Source organism: Crocuta crocuta, unplaced genomic scaffold (assembly GCF_008692635.1).
Source record: "Crocuta crocuta isolate KB4526 unplaced genomic scaffold, BGI_CrCroc_1.0 scaffold345, whole genome shotgun sequence".
Lineage (NCBI taxonomy): Eukaryota > Metazoa > Chordata > Mammalia > Carnivora > Hyaenidae > Crocuta > Crocuta crocuta.
In genome coordinates this window covers 1,434,784-1,454,748 of record NW_027527574.1, presented here as the reverse complement: position 1 = coordinate 1,454,748, position 19,965 = coordinate 1,434,784, and the positions used below count along the sequence as shown (strand labels likewise).

At 39.8% G+C, this 19,965-nt stretch overlaps 1 protein-coding gene across 2 annotated transcripts in view; it reads left to right on the top strand.

The window, feature by feature from the left end:
• NR3C2 (nuclear receptor subfamily 3 group C member 2) overlaps nt 1-19,965 on the top strand; it is a 343,432-nt gene that overhangs the window by 252,963 nt on the left and 70,504 nt on the right. For both annotated transcript variants that reach the window (XM_077770731.1, XM_077770725.1), the window contains exon 5: nt 19,925-19,965. This exon is cut by the window's right edge and continues 274 nt beyond it. In XM_077770731.1, the coding sequence (XP_077626857.1) occupies nt 19,925-19,965 (41 nt within the window). The remainder of the gene's footprint in view (nt 1-19,924) is intronic.

Below are 19,965 nucleotides of genomic sequence, written 5' to 3'. Positions count from 1 at the left end.
TCCCCTAGAGCCAACGGGTTCCTAGACCACTGGAAGCAGTGTTCTTAGGATAAGAAAACCGTTTCATTCTTTGTTTTTAAAATATTTCTTTATTTTTGAAAGAGAGTGACAGAGTGAGCAGGTGAGCACTCGTGCAGGCGGGGGAGGGGCAGAGAGAGAAGTTGAGAATCCCAGGCAGGCTCTGTATACTGTCAGCCCTATCAGCGCAGAGCCTAACATGGGACTCAAACCTACAACTGGGAAATCACGACCTGAGCTGAAACCAAGAGTCAGACATTTAACCGACTGAGCCACCCAGGCACCTCTCTCTCTCTCTGTCTCTCTCAGTCTCTCTCTCTGTCTCTCTCTCTCTCTCTTTTTAATGTTTATTTTTGAGAGAAAGAGCATAAGCAGGGGAGAGGCAGAGAGAGTGAGGGAGACACAGAATCTGAAGCAGGCTCCAAGCTCTGAGCTGTCAGCACAGAGTCCAGTGTGGGGCTTGAACCCATGAACCATGAGATCATGACCTGAGCTGAAGTCGTAGGCTTAACTCACTGAGCCAGCCAGGAACTTCCCTCATTAATTTTTTTTTTTTAATGTTTAATTTTGAAAGAGAGAGAGAGAGACAGAGCACAAATGGGGGAGGGGCAGAGAGAGAGGGAGACACAGAATCGGAAGTAGGCTCCAGGCTCTGAGCTGCCAGCACAGAGCCCGATGGGGGCTTGAGCCCACAAACTGTGAGATCATGATCTGAGCTGAAGTCAGACGCTTAACCGACTGAGCCACCCAGGTGCCCCTCATTTTTTTTTTTTTTTTTTAAGCACCTTAGTTTTAATTGTTTTTTCTATTTAGCGTTACTTTTCTGTTTCAAGTAAATCACTAGTCAGCATTTGGAAAATATTTCTTTATCAGGAGAAGTCCCCTAAAACTGATAGTTGAAGAAAATATATATTTATATTTTCCTTGTCAACTCTAACATAGCCTTACAAAGGGCCATGTTAGCTTTTAGTCCACTGACTTTACTAGTTTGTGCTTTTCTAAGCAATAACTTTTTAAATTATACATTTAAATGCTACAAATATTGGGGGGCAGAATGTCCAGAACTCAAAGATGAAGGTAGGTTTCTTATCCTCAGAGAGGACAAGTCTGAAACAGTGACCCTACGGCTCTCTTCTGGGGAGCCAAGAGTGAGAAAAGAGATGAGAAGGCTGAGAAGATTCTCAGGAAGAAAATTGAGGAGGAAAGTGGGGCCGTGGAAAGGTTTGTGATTTGTTATGAGAGAAGAAACAAATTTAGAAATGCCATCCTAGGTGTCACCTCACGTTTGTTCATTGGTTCCCACCTCATACCCTGGATATGGGATTTACACCCACTGAGGAGACCTGGGAGGACAGAAAGGAGCTGGGTTACATCTCCCCCTGCACTCACACTGCCCCCACATTGGCACTGTGGCTGTCCCTTCTCAAGCTGGTAGTAAGTGGGTCAGACGTTTGTGTGCATGGTGTCTTCCAAGCCCTCAAGTGGGTCTGTTCTTCTCACTGTTCTTCAGAGCAAAAGACCTCTTGACACACTTCTCCATTCTTGCCCATAGAGATGGTTTGGTCACATCATTAAACTCTTTTCAGATAATATCAGTGGTGACATATTGTTGGCTTTCCAGTTGTTTCATGGTTAAACAGAAATCCTTATCAGGCTTTAAATATTATATAAGAGATTTGATCAAAATACTCTGGAGTCTAACACAGGTTCAAAATAAAACTTAAAAGACCTAGTTCTATTTGATTTATTTACTCTAAGGTTCACTAACTGCCCCGTTCCAGCAAGCTTTCGTATCCAGTAGGTCAGTTTTTTTTGAAATGTTTGACTCATTTTCTTCTTTAATAAACAGAATCTGAAGCCTCCCCTTAGGTTATTTGAAATTCAAAATAAATGGGATCGCGTGACCGAACATAGCGCAGCAAACACAAGGCGGTTTGTTTTCAACTCACACACACCCCTCACGCCTCCCCCTGCTTACTCTGCCCCTTGAAAGGTTCCGCACCACTCCTGGGCTCTCCCCTGCTTGACGAGTCTTGCCAGCTCCTCCGATGTGCCCTCCTCATGACCAGTGACTACTCCCACCCACAGCTCTCTCTTGTCCCGCCCTACAGGGAAGTTCCTGCCAGTCAGTCTCAGTGGTTTGAGTGACAGGGCCCTTTGTCAGGCACAGCAGAGGCCTCTCATTTGCAGTAGACGTAGGAAGGCCCAGCTGTATTCCAGTGTTTACGAGTTTCCCATCGGTGCTATAACAGAGTACCACAAACTTAACACGAATGTGTTGCCTTACAGTTCTAGGGATCAGAAATCCAAAATGGGTCTCATTGAGCAATTTAAAATCATCAGTATGTCAGCAGGCTATGTTCCTTTGTAGAAGCCCAAGGAGAAAATTCATTTCCTTGCCTTTTGCAGCTTCTGGAGGCTGCCCACGTTCCTTGGCTCATGACCCCCTTCCATCTTCAAAGCCAGATTAAATGCCTCTCTCCTACCTTAATGTAATTAAATCTGCAAGGTCCCTTTTGCCTTGTAAGAAAGCACATTCACAGGTTCTGGGCATTAGGAGATAAACATCTTTGGGGGGCCACTGTTTTGCCATCACGTTATTAACAACCTACATCCAACAAAATACACTGCCACTTTGGGATTTCTGGATGGCTTCCTGATCGGGGCCCTCTACATACCCTTCTCATCCCCCCGTCCCTCACCCTCTGACGCCACTCCTTCTTTCCATGAAGCCACTCTGATTCCTCACTCCACTTTCTGATTGTGCCTTTGTTCACACAATTCTTAAGTGGCCTACATATTCCTTCTCTATGCTAACCAGTCTCTGTTAACCACCCCAGGCCTACTTCAGACACTGCATCACCTCCACATTAAGTGCAGCCCTCACAGATTCAGTCTTTTACACAGTTGGGAAGAACTTTCACTCCCTTTTAGGCAGTTCCAGAATATTCTTAATGTATATATTTTAATCAACACTTTTTGTATAAAGCTTTTTATGACTTCCTTAGATGAAGTTAATTAGTACCTCCTCTGTGCTTTCAAAGCCTCTAGTGTAGCACTTATCAGATTTTATTACAATTATTTGTTTATAGGTATTTCATGCCAACTAGTCTAGAATTTCTTAGGGGCAGAGTTGTCCCTTTGTCTTTATATCTAGATCACTTAGAATAAGTCAGTGTTTAATAAATGCTTACTGAATAAATAAATAAATAAGTAAATAAATAAATAAATAAGCATGCAGTTAAACGTTACACATACATAGCTAAACTGACTTTAGCAAAAAATTGTAAGTTTGTGTATATCGTTATTAAGGGCACAGTAGACTTCATTTTGAAAGCAGTCCCATAACAGAAATTCCAAGGATGATATTTTAAGAAAGTTCTATAATTATTATTGTTTCCATCCCTTTACCAGGAAGGTGCATTTTCCAAAAAACATAAAAGTCTTGGTCGTAATGTTAACTTATGTAGTATAATTTGGCGACTTCTTAAATGATAATATATTGCAAAAAAAGTTTTTGTATATCTCTTCATTCACTGATGATGAATTTTATGTGATGTTTGAACTTCTAAAGTTAAAAACTTTAACCACAATTTTTTGTCCCCAGCATGAAAGAATGGCATTTTGGGATAGCTGTTGTAGCTGTTAAGGTGGAAATTCTAGCCCTGCTCTGATAATTTGTAATGAAGTTTAAGTTTAAGGTCAAGAGAAGCTAGTTTGAGTTGACCTAGAGTGAAAGGGCTGGAGAAATGAGCCCCCTAAATAAATGCGAAAAGACAAAGCTAAGAGGTAATGGAAAGAAAAGAAAACACAAACGTGAGGCAAACCTGAGATGGATAGGTTAAGATGAAGATTTAGGTGAACAGCTTAGTGAGATCCTAAATTCCAAGGATCATCAACTACATAGGTGGAATCCATGGTCTCCAGAACATTTGTAACCCAAGGTCAAAGTCAGGTATATATACTTATTTCAGGTGAGAGAGGAACCTATCTTCCCAAGAACTTCACCAAGATTGACAGAAACAAACGCTCAGCCCATGTTCGGGTGACCCGTTGAGTAAAGCAGAAGTAAGCAGTGCTGTGTTTGTGACCATAAACATGGAGACAGTATTCTGGCCCCATTTCTGGGAAACAGAGAAGCCTACCAGCCAAAGAAGGAGAATGTTATCAGGGCGTTTCTATGAGGCCTCCACCCCTTAGGAAAATGTGTGCCTACCTAACTGAACAGCATGAAACTACACTCATGATTGAAGTCACTCTGGGCAGGTTATACCTGGAAATTCCTTTGTGCAGTAGTCAGGTTTAATTGCACACTTAATTTGGCTGGGCGCAGGGCTAGCATTCACGGGATGGGGAAAAGGTGCAACTTCCAAAGATGAGAAACAGGCTATAAACCGAGGGGTGTGCACCTTTTCGCCTCCAGGTTGTGTCAGCAGGATGTTGACCATGGGGAACAGTGCCAGCCACACAGCTGAAGGAAGATTATGTTTTGTTTCATTACAGGAACAGATATTCTTTTAATGGAGGGTTAGTAAGGAAGCCTATTGTATAAAACCCAGCTTGAATTTTAATGTGAGAATGTTGAAGTCAGTCCGTCATTACTCATTTTTTTTATGAGTGTAATAACATACAGGATATGCACTTGTCAGTCAGTACACACACCCTTTGGGCGTGGTAGGGCATTTGGCCATGCCTTTTAAATTGTAAACCTGATTCCGTGATTATACTAAGCTGCAGTAACTTCTCTAGTATGCCGTCTGTATGTGCCCATGCTGCTTGTAAAATATGTTTGTAGTGTGACACTGATAGTAAGACTTGGATTTCTAGAAGACTAAATGTAAGTTTTAAATACATGGATAGGTTCCAATCTTTTACAACACGAGTGACACATATAAGGGATTCTGTATGGAATTCACCTATCTGTAAAGCGTAGAGGAAAAGCTTCAGTGCTCCATCTTGAAGGGAATGGCCAGCTCTCAGCTGCAGGCACTTGTTGCCATGGGAGAAAACAGGCAGATCTTGCCAGAATTTAAGATTTCTTTTTGAGATATCAGAAATACAAATTTTTTGTGAAATATGCCAAATTCTGAAAGAAGAAAATGAAGTTTTTTTGTGTTTTTTTTTTAATTTTACTTAGCTCACTTTCCAGTTTATGACTTCTACTATCAAGGAAACTAACTTTAGGAGCATCATAAATTAGCATGCTGCTTATTTCAGTTTTCATTTGATTGTTTTTTATATAGTCTAGGAATTTAATTATCTTTCTAGCTTACTTTTGCTGTTTTTATCAACCCCCATAGTATAGACAATCAGGGGCCATTATTTCCCTGGGGAGCAGGGGGCCTATTTGGCCAAGTCTGGAAATATTTTTGGTTGCCAAAACTTAGAGAGTGTGCTACTGACCTTTAGGGAGTAGAAGGCCAGAGATGCTGTGAAATTGCATTGGACTCTACATCACACAGGACAGAACCCAATATCAAGTAGTTATGTGGTCCCAAATGTCAATGGTTAGGATTGAGAAACCCTGGTGTAGACTGTGTTTTTTATTTCTGTGTATCCCACCTTCCCTTCTTTCCTGTTTTTCTTTTAAAGCATGTATCTGTTTAAAAAAACAGATACTCTCTCTTTCTTCCTCTTTCTTTAGTCTCATTCAGAACTTTTAGGTTGGTAGTTCTCAATTTCAGAATGTAGGAAAAATCACACGGGAGTTTCTAAAAAGTGGAGACTCACCTTCCACTTGTAGATATTCTGACATGTGGATCTGGCGTGGCCCTCAAGATTCTGCTTCTTGAAAAGCTCCCAGTTGATTCTAAGGAATACCAGGCACAGACCAGTTAAAGTAGTAGGACAATCCTTGTTTTCATAATATCTGCTTCTCTTCATTGTTTTTTTGAAAAGATCCTTTATTAGTTGAACTCCTTAACTATATTGTTACTTTTACTAAGCCTTTAAAAATTACGTAGCATTTCATAATTATTTATACTTTGGGAAATAAACTAAAATGTTTATGGACAGTCATCCAAGTAGTTTGCCAAAATTTCTGGTCTCTTTTCTTTACCTTTTTGGTGATATACTATACATCTTCTCACTGGTTGATAGTGTTTCCCTGAAAATAAAAGATTAAAAATTTGTATTTTAAACATATGAACCCAGTCAAAAATGGACTATAACAGCTGAAAGTATTGGAAATAATCCATGTAAGTGATTCCTTGACCAAACTGATGCATATGAAATGTTATGAAAAATTGAGATCCTAGTTTATGCCATGTACTTGTTCCATGGAGGCAGAAAGGTGAGGGCAGCTATAGGTGCATGAGAGCTATTTCTCCAAATGCTTCCTGGCACTCAGGAAAACTGCATGTTTATGCAGATACCTGCCTTCAGGGGCTTCACTTCGTAACTGACATCCCCTCAATATTACAACAATTGAGTTAAATCACAGGGCTTTTATAGGTCTACAGCAGTTATTCACTGTCGTCTTGAAATTTATAATTAGAAGGATACATGGCAGTTATTTGGATCAATTATCAAGGCTTATCTTCTGGGATGTCATCACCAAAACAGATATCCTTCTACACAGATAATACAACTCCCAATCACTCAAACAGCATTGATCTGCTAACCAGCTTGCCACCAAGGGTCATGGGTAACTGTTTCCCAACTTTGATCGCTTCTCATGATAATCCTGAAGAACCTATTTTAAGAAAGCTGGAATTCTGTCTGGATGGCTTTGTGTTTATGCCAAATTAGCAGATATTAAAATAGTTATCGGATGTCCTGGGAAGAGCTCGTTAGCTTCTCCCTCATAATTTTCATCAAATGCTTTTCATCATAAATAAATACAGGTAAATGTCTCACTGAGCAAATGTGTTTTCATGGCTTTCCCCGAGCCCCCTCCTCTATAACAATTCTGATGCCTACACTACCAACAGGCTACTGTACTTGAAATGATGAGGCCGTGTGTGGAAATCACCCCAGTTGGAATCTCAGCAAATTCATCTTTCTGGAACTTTATTTCACCTGAGTTAAAATGAGATTAACTGGCTGATTTGTGATGTTCCTTCTTGTTCTAGAAGGGTATGACTCTGTTAGAGTATTCCCAATATAGATAACTAGCATTGAATTCTTGGGGGTCATCTGCAATAGGAGAAGATCAGCAGCTTTTCTCTGCATCCCCACCCCTTCCCCAAGGATGTGTCAGGGTCAAGGGCAGAATCATTTCCCATCATTGTACCCACAGAAAGGAACTCATGCTGATGTGTCTAACTTAGTGGTACAAATTAGGCCCTAAGATTAGGGATGTAGGGTGCCTCTTTCCTGGATTCTGTGTCTAGAATCTTGTTCTTCTATGAAGTTAAAGAGGTAAAAAACTTATTTTTGGTTTTTCTCTTTTACATCTCTCATTAGACTTTCTCAAGGTTAGAACTGGCAGGGCTGCCTGCCTTCTACTACTGTACTTGGCTTGCTGCTTCTTGGAGGACACCTGACCTGCCTTTGTTATCATACCAAGGCTGGGTTGAGCCCTTGGCTGCAGTTGTGTTTTGGATAGGCTAGCCTAGCTCATTGGGGTTTGGACTGAAACGTAACATACCCTCTATTTCCCTTAACAGCTTTGTTAGAGAATGGCAACTGTAGTCATCACATTAAGAAATGTGACCAGTTTTAGAAGGTCAGCAAAGCATTCATTCATTTATTCATTTAGCACTTACTTAACATATACTGTGTGCTGCGCAATAAAAAACTTAGACAAGTTCTAAGCACGAGAATACAGAAACCAAACAAATGAATGTAGAGTGTATCATTATGTTGGGCATTTCTCTATGAGAGCGAGGGAGAATAGTTGAATTTAAATTTTCTTTTAATGTTTATTTATTTTTGACAGAGACAGAGCACGAATGGGGGAAGAGCAGAGAGGCTGAGACACAGAATCCAAGCAGGCTCCAGGCTCTGAGCTTTCAGCAGAGAGCTGGACATGGAGCTTGAACTCACAAACTGAGATCATGAGCTGAGCAGAGTCCGATGCTTAACCACCAAATGAGCCACCCAGACGCCCCTTTTGAATCTAAAAAATAATTTCTAGGGGCGCCTGAGTGGCTCACTTGGTTGAGCATCTGACTCTTGATTTCAGCTCAGGTCCTGATCCCAGGGTCATAAGGCCAAACCTTGTGTTGGGCTCTGGCTGAGTGTGGAGCCTGCTAAGGATTCATTCTCTCTCTCTCTCCCTCCCTCCCTCCCTCCTTCCCCATCTCTCTCCTAGCCATCCCTCCCCTCACCACATGTGCATGCTCTCTCACTCTCTCTCAAATTAAAAATAAAGAATTTCTAATCCTAACTCGGGGCCCAAAGAAATTGCCATTAAATAATACAACTTCTCTGAAAGGAAGGTTATATCTTCTCTTGAGTTATGGAAGTTAAAAATTATTATGGATGCTAAAAATTGTGTTTTACATGGTATGTAACTTATAGCCACACTGTCCATTTGTAAATCCTAGCATGAAATTGGCCCTAACCCAAATCAGCAATGAAGCACTAAGTCCTAGTCAAGACCTCTGCTCTGGGGTGACAGCCGTGGGCCACCCTGTTACTCCAGGAGGGGCTCTTTCTAACAACAAAGCCATCAGTGAAATTTATCATCAGAGACACCGTGCGTTCTTCCCAGCTACGTATAGGAGTGTTAAAAATCACAACATGCTAGCAGACTATGTTTTAAATGAAGGGAAACCTATCTTTGGAACATAAGCAGAATACTGATAGGAAAATGGCAGGCAGTTTGTGAGAAGAAACCCGAACTGTTTTTGTTTAATCTCCTTGTTGTAAATGTAACATTACTTTAAAAATTACTAACAGTGACATAAATATGAATTACAGCCCAAAAGGAAAACTTCCAGAATGGCCCAATTATCCTTCCTGAACTACTTAAATAGTCTCCAGAAGCCCTCCTCAGGGCAGCTCATCTTCCAGCTTTGACAGAAACAGGCTGACTTGTCTTCATCTAAATCTACTGTTCATTCTCCTCTGTGAAGGAAAAATAGATTATAAGGAATCACTCAGTATAAAAAGGGATTTCATGTTTACTTCTCCTCAAAGTTTCTTTTTGATGAGTTAGCATTATATTTATTAATAACTTTCTCAAATTCTTTTTTGGGCCTTTTGCTTTTAATGTCACCAAGTGATATACATTTGAAGAACATTTTTGAAACGTAAACGGAAAGCACATTCTTCTAAAGACGCTTTTTGTCCAGCCTGCCGTGCCGAATTAGGTTTTGACAGAGTCACCAAAGCTCTGGAATTTACACTGTGGCAGAAGACCAGATGAAAAAATAGCTGCTCATCTTCTAAACAGCGCTGTGAGGTCAGGCATGTGTGCGTGCCCCCACCCTGGCACGGCTCTGCTCACCACCAGGCAGCTGGGAAGGCGCTTGTGCTCTGCAGGGACCCGAGACCTGCCAGCACAAGACATCATCAGTGCGCCTCAAAATGGTTTAGTCCTAACTCTGTGTGCAGAGAAGTTGGAATGAAACCATGAGAAGCAAATGCAAGAGAATCACTTATTCAAAAAAGGCCATTTGGTTTGGCTCTGCTTTATCTGGGAGTTTCCAGACCAATTCAGCCTGTATCCTGAAGAGATCCCAGCCTAGAAAAATATTTTTTTTTCAAGTACATGCATCATTGGCTACTATTAATTCCTAATTTAGACTTATTCTGATAATGTCAGTGGAATAAAATGTAGAGTAATATTTATTTAAAATGCATAAAAGCTACAAACATTGACATTTATTCTCTTTCCTCAGGCCTATTTACTTTCTCCGCCCCCCCCCCCAACTTGAGTGGTATCCTGTTAACTCATTAACATGTACTTATTATACTCATCCTTTTTGTATATTAGTCTTAGCTTCTAATATGAAGATTCTTTTAAATTCTGCTTGGCTTCTTTGTCTTGCATTTTTTAAATGTTAAAACACTAGAGTAATAGTACTCAGAAATACAGAATGTTTTCTGTGTTATGCCAGCTGTGAAAAGTATGTGTTTATATCAATTTATGGTATTACTATTCTATGTTTTGTTATTTAGTTCAATTCTTTTTCTTGCTAAGAAGTTTTAATAATTTTTAGTCATTCAATTATAATCTCAACATTGGTAGTCTCAACTAGAACCTAATCAGTTTACTTTTCATGTAAATAATGTAAAGCTTTGCTTACAGTTTGCTTAAAATTGAGATGATCTTATATAAAATGTGCTGCTCAGTCATAGTCCTTAAAAGATAATTAAAACTATAATGATGTGGCTCTAAGTAATTCTTTTACAGAAAGAGAATTGGGCTGAAGGTAAAATATTTTGAAGAAAACTGGTATTGGAGATAAAACTGTTCTTAGTCTGCGTATTTTCCCATTCCACTCTATAGTTTTTATTTCTCAGGTACGCAAACAGTAGTCATAAAAAACGTGAAATTGAATTTAGGCATCTTCCCTCGTTGCATTAGAATTCTCGACTGCTTCCAGGTTGTGAGGTCACTGGGTACAATTAAAGGGACCAAGATGAAGAAGCCGTTGCAGTGAAGTGGGAGAAAATGCTGAGAGGGAAAAACAGAATAATTGGAACCTGCCTAAATGTGACATGCAGGCAAATGTTAAAGCATTACGTCTGAGAGCTTACTTATAGAATGTTTTGCTGACAATATTATAAAGAAAAATGCTATTACCTTAGGGTAAATTACCTTCTAATATATCTATTGGGTAAACTTGTATAAATACGTACATCCATATATACACAGATACAGTTGCTTAAGGTAGGCCCTGTTTAGTATACTTGCTGGTTTGAGGAGGTGTGTGTGGGGCCCTTTCCGTGGGTTTTCTGCCCAGCATGTGTTCTAGCATCTGACCAGTTCTTCTGGGCCTGAGCCTATGGAGAATGGTGCTGGGGCTCAGAAAAGCACAGTAAATTAAGCCGGGCACTGTAGTCTGTTTCCAGGTCACTTCCTTCTGCCTCTTTCTCATACCTTGTTCACCCTTTGACCTTGTTAGAGGAGTAATGTTTCTTCCTAAAACATCCTTAATGAGACTATTTACCTTGCATACCCAATGAGATCATGCTTCGTGTAATAAATTCTGTGCGCAAACATATATCAAGAAGGCAACCCTTGCAGCTGTTAAAGAATTAACTTTTTAACTGAGGGAGGGACCTTGTGCTTGGCGTCCACAGCTATCATGGCTCTGTTTTTCTTATTTTAAGTATATTATAAAACTAGATGGAGGTGTTCTCTCCCTTTTTTTTTTTTTTTTTTTTTTTTTTGCTTATTGGTTTGTGGTTCTGTTTTACATACACAGTTGTATCAATCCTGAGCATAGCATAGTTATTCCTAAAGAATGTGAATTTACAAAGCAGATAAATAATTTGTATTTTCTCAAGAATGTTCATTTGATTTCAAACATCTGTTTATGCAAAGAACTCAACTCTTAAGCGCAATGGAACTTAGGAACTTTATTTTTAATCACAAGTAGTAGGCTCTGGCCCCAGTGAATTCTGTTTTTCATACAGACCAGTCTGAATACTGCCTCTTGGTATCTCCTTCCATCAGGAGTATAATGTCTTCACATGGAGCAAAAGCAGAAAGCCTGGGTTGTCTACTACAGCAGCAGCCCCTGAGTCCACAGAATTAGGAGAGAAAATCTCTTGTGGATTGGTACAGGTTGTTATATGCCTCCTATTAAAGAGATTAATCTCTTCAATACGGGTGACCTAATGGTAACCTTGCTGAAAATTTGACAGTCATTTGAGGGCTTGGTCCTTTTTCACACCCCTTTGACCTCTTGGTTTGATGTCATCTGCAAACATAATGGGGTTTCACTCTTCTGTTTTTCCACATCTTTACAATAGCCCGCCACCCACTGACTCTGGCACAGTCACATCAGTACCATCCGTGTGACCCCGTGCAAGGGGATGACAATAATACCTCCCTCACAAGGCACTTAGGAGAATTAAATGAGATATTTTTAAAAGATGCCATCCTAGCACTTAACATACAGATCCCCAATCAATAGTAGCTCTTTACTATTGCTTTTTCCCCACTAAGAAAATTATACAGTGTTAGGATTAGGAGAAAACCAAAGAGCCCATTTTAAATACAGAACCAAGCAGACAGTCCTGTAGCTTATAGTGGTGAAACTGTTTCTAGTAAACAAGGTGTGACTGCTGGGGGGTAGGGTGGGAGAGAGCAGAGAGGACTCAGGGTGTTTTTTCCATGGTACTGGACATTTTCCAGGCATGCATTCCGACATCGCAATATTTGTCCTTTGAGCTTATTTTGGAAAAATATTTCTAAAATTATCTCTTACCACACTTACAGAGGTAAGGGATTTATTCCTGTTTCTCAGACAAATATGAACAGAGAAGTTCCTTTCAGACAAATGAAAGGCCGGAACGTACAATGGAAGTCTGATTGTCTTCCATTGTGGGGCCACTGGATCTCGATAACTCATTGAATCACATTTTTCTACCTTAGGACAGAACTGCACTGGGCAAGCAGGATGCCTGTCTACCTATTACTTTGGGGTTTTTAGAAAATAGTATATGCTCTTGCTGGTAACTCATTGCAGGCTCTCTCCATAATGCATTCCAGAACACTTGAAGGAAAGTCTCCTAATATCTTAATCCCTTCTTCTGCCCTTTAAACTCTTTATATCTTATGTTAACTTCAATGAGGAGAGAAAGCAGATCCTCACAATGGTTTGCCACGTGCCTTGTGAAGTTTTTGAAATTGCTCTTTCCTCTCTCATATCTCTTTTCACCCTCTACTGTAGAATAAGTCGATCCCAGTCTTTCCCCACCTTTTCTCTTCACTAAGCATTTTTTTGTCCTGGGCTTTGCGGATAGAAGATTTGCCTTGTCATGGCAAGGCCTAGGTAGAAGGTGTTCCATATAATCAACCCACTGTCCACCCCAGCTGGCCATGAGATACCAGCTACTTCTCTGCCCCTCCACTGCTTACAGTTCTGCAGAAGTAGGGCCCCAGGAGCACCACAGGCATGGTCGTTTAAGCATCTGACTCTCAGTTTTGGCTCAGGTCATGATCTCACAGTTCATGGGTTTGAGCCTTGTGTCAGGTTGTGTGCGGACAGTACAGAGCCTACTTGGGATTCTCTTTCTCCCTGTCTCTCTGCCCCTCCCACTCTCATATTGTCTCTGTCTCTCTCAAAATAAATAAACTTAAAAAAAAAAAAAGTAGAGGCACAGAGAACTCTGGAACTACAATTTATGCTCAGCCTGCCACTCAATCCTATGGCAGTCTCTTGCTTTAATACAAACCTAGCCCAGGCTTCAGTGTAAGAAAGCTTTAGAAAGTTTCTCTGTCACCCAGAGGCTACCACCAAGAGGTCATTTCTCTGACATTCTGTTTCCTCTTGTAAGATTCTTGCTTGATTTAAAGGGGTCTCAACCTGGCCAGACCTTGAAGACCCTCTGCCTCGCCTTCACAACTCTGGCCCAAGATGGATCCCTCCCCACACACATCCTCATTGTGCATACAACCCTGAGCCTGACGGGCATTAAAAGAAAAAATAAAGGGAGGGGAAAAATGTTAATTATTAGAAGAAAAAATATATATATATTTTATAACTACAGAAAATATAAATGCTCTAAAAATCATATTAATCATCTATCTAGCCTCCAGAAATATCTCGTGGGCAAATGCTGGCTTTGTACCTTTCTGACTTTATATCTCTAGCAGGGAAAGTATCAGAATATATCATAGGGGGTTTTCTTCAGAACCTTCTCTGCAAAGTTGGCAGACCCCTTTTCTGACTGCCTTGAATTCTCCTGAGTCTCTCTGCTGAGATTTGGCTTCTGGTCTGAGGGACTGTCCTCTTGGCCGGGGGGCGGGGGGCAGGTGTCAGTCATGCTTAACTTTGGGTGGATCCCAACACAGGAAGGTGGCCTAGTCCATGTCGGTCTTCAGTACAATCTGAATCACACTAGATGCACACCAGGGCATGGTGGGAGTTAATGCAGAGGGGTATTATATAATGTGACCTCCCATAGAAAGATGAAACAATTTCTCCCTGCCATTGTCTGACTCTCCAAATGCATTATCAGTACCACTGACCCTACACTTATCATAGCCTGCTTTATAGACCTATTTACTTTCTTATGTATTGATCCAAGTTCTCCAAGATAGTTATCTCTTATCCAGGCTCAGATCTTGTTATTCAACATCACGCTGCTCACAGAACCAGCCCACTTCTATACATTGGGTGGATTTTGGTTATCTGCTAAGTAGTGAATAAATATATTCTATAATAGTCACAAAATTATATTTATTAAAGATACAAAGATATCTATGGATACCATTGTGCACATATTAAAATTTAATATATGGAGATCCACTCACTTGGAATGTCTTTTTTCCCCAGGTTTATTGAGGTTATGATCAACAAATAAAAGATTATATATATTTAAGGTGTACTACATGGTAGTGTGAGACAATGTATCTGTGNCTATAATAGTCACAAAATTATATTTATTAAAGATACAAAGATATCTATGGATACCATTGTGCACATATTAAAATTTAATATATGGAGATCCACTCACTTGGAATGTCTTTTTTCCCCAGGTTTATTGAGGTTATGATCAACAAATAAAAGATTTAAAGTGTACTACATGGTAGTGTGAGACAATGTATCTGTGTAATGATAACCACAAGCTAAGTAACATAATACATCACCTCATATAGTTACCATCTGTGTGTCTATGTAACATGAAATGTCTTTTAATGTGGTCAGAAGTTAGGTTTGAATTTGTCTTAGCATGTTTTCTATGCTAATAACATTGATAATGCCTGTTAATTTATTAAACTATACACATTAATGTGAGAATGTTTAGAGATACCCTTTAAAACACTGAATCTTCAAGTTCTTTAATCAAGGAGTATTTACAGACAATTGAAATGCCACTTGTTGGGGCGCCTGGGTGGCTTAGTCAGTTAAGCGTCCCACTTTCGCTTGGGTCATGATCTCGCGGTTTGTGGGTTCGAGCCCCACGTCAGGCTCTGTGCTGATTGCCAGCTCAGAGCCTGGAGCCTGTTTCAGAGTCTGTGATTCCCTCTCTCTCTCTGACCCTCCCCTGCTCATGCTGTCTCTCTCTCTCCTAGAAATAAATAAAAACATTAAAAAAAAAAAAAAAAGAAATGTCACTTGTTTATTACCCATTGAGAAGCTGATCATGTATTCCTAAAGCAATGTAGGCACGTTGCCCCTGGACCCTCTCCCCACTCCCATGAATACGTACTGCCTTGTGAACAACACATGCTCTTTTTCCTATTAGGACCGATTAGAGAGATTTCACTGCAAAACTATTAAACCTGTAGACCGATGATATTCCTTCCTTTGGTTTTATGACACAGAAATACTTAATTGTCCCCCTAACTCTCTGAGCACATCTTCTCTGGATGTAGGAAGGCAGAGAGCAGCCGTGCAAAGAGAATGAGGAGGATAGGGCGAATGGGAGCAAGGTGAGGGTGGCAAGAGAGAAGAATGGGTGGGTTTTGTTACTGTGCTGTGGGTTCAAACCAGAAATTATATTTAGGCCGTGAACAGAGAAGCCATGTCTTTGTATAACCTCAGTATATCCTCCCTAATGTTTACTGCCAAGAGCTGAAACTTCAAGGCATAGCATGAAGCGTTTCTAAAATGACAGAACTCTCACTTTAAATTTCTCCAGTGAAATGTCGTGATTGAAAAAAATCCCGTACTGGTCTTTTATTCTACTCCAGAAGGGCTGTCCTAATTGCCCATTTCTTGGACTGAAATATCTCTAACTGAACATACTTGAGAAAGATCACGATGAAATCAACATGAACCCTGGGAGAGTCTCATCCCACCATCTTACTGTGAGATGCAAGAATGAAATCATTCCTAGCCAGCCATCATTCTTCCACAGCAGTAGTTTGTTCAAAAGGTATGTTACAGGTCCCGTCAGCCTCGGGACATAGAGTACACCACAAAGGAAGACTTGCCATGCCATGTCTCCAGACCTTTGTGAATTGTGAGATCTCAGTGGGAATTCTTCACACTTTTCATGAGGTCCCACCAGATGCTCCCTGCTGGCTGTTCTGCATATTGGTCAAGATAGGAAGCAGGGCCTCCCCCCTGCACAGCTCCTGGGGGAACAGTCATGGAGAGTCTGTAGAGTTCTGTCCTCCAGCAGTGCCAGGAAAAAGTGGCTGCCAAGATGCTGCTAGTAATTAAGGACTTGGCAGCTGAGGGCAGCCAGTGAGCACATACAGCGAGCACATAGTTACTGTAACATCCAGCTAGAACAAGTGAAACTCCTCTAGGTTGAAGTGGGACTGGGACATGTTTAAATTCACATTAATGTACCTCTCCATGCACCCCCCCTCCCCCCCCCACCACACACACACACAGCTGTTGCTGGCACTTAAGAAATGAAGTGTGGCTCTGGCCACCCGGGAGCATGTGCTCCCAAGCCCAATGCGCATTAACTCCATGTTAATTTAGTAAGGTGGTTGGTAGGCAGTGATAAGACCCCAAATTTATGTTCACTGATGCTTTGGATAATGGAAACATGCTTACTAAGGATCTTTGGCAAAAGATTTTCCTGTGTAATTAGTAAACATCTTAATTATACACTTGGATTTGAAGCTGGTGCTAATCTTCAGGTATAAAAATAATGCAAATTAGATAAGGAGAGAAGACTAGAAGGGAAACCATATAGCATAATTCCATTAATAGAGTATAATAATTTATTAACGTTTATCAATATTTGAAATAAATTCAACGTTTATTGAGTACCCGTAAGCATCACGAAAGGATGTTATAGGAATACATAAGACACTATTACCAACAGTTAGGACCTTTCATTTTAGAATATAACATGTAATAGGAGAGCAGCATAAAATTTTCAAGCAATTTAGAAAGGCTACTTCGAGTAATATAAGTATAATTAATTATGTAACTCCCCAAGCTTTTAGAAAAGATGTTGGATGAATACACATGGCTGCAAAATCTACATGCTGAAAATATTTATTACCTTGAGCTGTTTAAATATATATAATTACTCATTTCCAAGTATGTCCCACATATATTCCCAAAATCACAGGCTTAAGTTAAGTGTAGCTGAAATAGCAAACATCATGTTGATAATCTGCTCAATAGGTTATGCTACGGGCCATAGCCTTGTGGATAAGTGCTAGAGAAAATGTTCATGATATTTTATAGCAGTGACCTAAGTTCAGCCATGAGAATAAACACAGCATTATAGACTTAAGGCCTAGAAGAAATATGAATTTTATAATTAATTTGCAAGTAAATATCACATTTAATAAAATTTAAAAATATAACCCTTGGCTATTGCTAGTCAATCAAGTTACAGTTATCATCAGATGTAGTTTTATAAAGGAGGACTTTTTTTTATTTTTTATTTTTTAATTTATTTCTGAGAAAGAGACAGTGTGAGCCAGAGAGGGTCAGAGAGAGCGGGAGACACAGAATCCGGAACAGGCTCCAGGCTCTGAGCTGTCAGCACAGAGCCCGATGCCGGGCTTGAACCCACAAACCGTGAGATCATGATCCGAGTCGAAGTCGGAGGCTTAACTGACTGAGCCACCCAGGTGCCCCAAGAAGGAGGACATTTTAATGAACTGGAATATTTTTACTATTTGAAGAATTATGGAAAGAATGGAATTAACACTGAAATATTACTTCAGATGTCAGTAATAAGGTTCAACACTTTTTTTTTCTTATTCATTGAGCCTTCTGCGAGATAGGAGAGGGGAGCCCTACCATCTCCGTTTCTCAGATGAATCAGCTGAGACCTGGAGAAAAGTTTGTGTGATGCAGGCGGCTCCCATGTCTCTCATTCCTCAAATAATCAATATATGCTACCGATGAGGCACTTTGTTGATTTTTTCTCTTGGTTGGCTGTTCACACATTTATTTGTCAGGAGCATCTTAGTTGCATACCGTAACCTCAGCACTACTGTGCAGTACTCGTCTGCAGCTTCCCGTTAGCATATGTGAATAGGATACATTTACTTTTCATTGAAACAATTCCAAATATCTGTTTTTTCTGCCACAAATCTTTTACTGAAAGAGGTAGTATATAAAGAAATGAAATGATTTGAAATGACTGCTTTAAAATTGTTTTCCTAATTTTAAAACTCCTTAAAGGACAGAAATTAAATCTTTTAAGCCCAGTTCCAATATTTAATAGGTGTGTGGCACATAGATCTGTTGTTGGCTAGTGGCTTGTCTTTTATCCAAGTTGGTAAGTGTCTCTGTGATGAATGTGGCAAATATTAATGGCCATGATTGTAATCATGAATGGTTGTTTTTTAAATCAAGTTAATTAGTGTGGCATCTTTCTACTCTACATGTGTATGCTAGAAGTCCCTCGCATGTTTAAACTTAGTAGAAAGTGGCTGAGCCTTCAAGAATTTTAAAATAAATTCTTCTGTAAAATTGAAAACCTTACACTGGCAAATAAGTTATTACCATAGCTCTAAGCTCACTTTGGCATTCCTAAGCTTTCTTTTCTTTTGATCCATTCAGTCATCCATACATCTTCCCAGTTAGCTGTCTACCCATCAACCCCACACACCTGACATCCAACCCCCAACCTCTCATGTGCCCTCCAGTCTCCCTTCTACCTCCCCATTCTTTCATTTCTCATTGTCTATTTTAAGAGCCATTGAGAAAAATGAGAAAGAAAAACAGGTTCTACTAAAATTAATACTTACTGATCTCTTGGTTTTAATGAAAATGATGACATGATATTTATTGTCCAAAACATGGCATTTCTAAGAATAAACAGGGTGTTATTGGTAGTCATGCTGGGAAAACAGGCATAAACCAAGACTCTTCTGGGTAAATCAGAACATAATGTCACTCGTACATAATACCTTCTCCTAAAACTCTAACGTGGGATTCTAATATAATAGTATGATATTTCTTAGTTCTGGATTATATGATATGTGAATTGTTGATTTGTATTAAAAATATAGAGCAACTCAGGTTTTTAAAGATTGCATATATGTGTGTTGGTGTAAGTTAAACCTGACTTTTTGCAGCATTAATTCCTGTACATGTAATTAGCTAGTAGTTAGCTCTCCAACTTGAAATCATCTAGATATTTAATGTATTCCATTTTGTTGCCTTGCCTTAGAGTTGATTGCTGTCCCATTAATTCAATGGAAATCTGTAAGTCACTTTCTCCAGGTATAGCATTTGCCAGGATGCCATAGGGGCTATAACGAGGAGGAACACCCAGTCTTTGTGTTCCAGTGGTTCACAGTGTAACTGGGGATTAGGACTCGCAGCATTTATGCCATACCACTGCATAAGCTAGCGATTGCACATGGATCAGAAAAGGAAGAGTAAGTGGTAGAGAAGCACTAGGAACTAGTAAAGGGGCCAGCAAAGCTAATTAGAGGGAGCAGAGATAGCGCTAGAATAATTAGACCCATTATAGCACTTGTTGGCAACTTGTTGGTAGAGAATAGGTGAAAATTAATTGGTTTATTTAAGTTTTAATGGAGGTATATGTAACTTACTGGCATATGAATTTTAACTTCCTCTGAACTCTCATCTCTGTCATGTGTTAGCTGTGTGATCTTAGACCTATTTCTTAACCCTTCTGGTCTATTCCTCACTATAAAATAAGAATCTTAATAGTGCCTGTTCATAAAATTGTTACATTGGGTAATTAATATATAACAATTAGGACTGTGTCTGGTATTGAAAAAAAAGACTCAGACAAGGCTCTGTTTCTGTTACTGTGATGTCTTTCAAAGAGAAGTAATCAACTAAATCAGTGTTTAATTGTAACTTACCTCATGTGCTGTATCCCAAACCTAATCTAAATTTTCCCTTATTGTTTACAATTTCTTTTACAGCTCGAAAGTCAAAGAAGTTGGGCAAGTTAAAAGGTATTCAC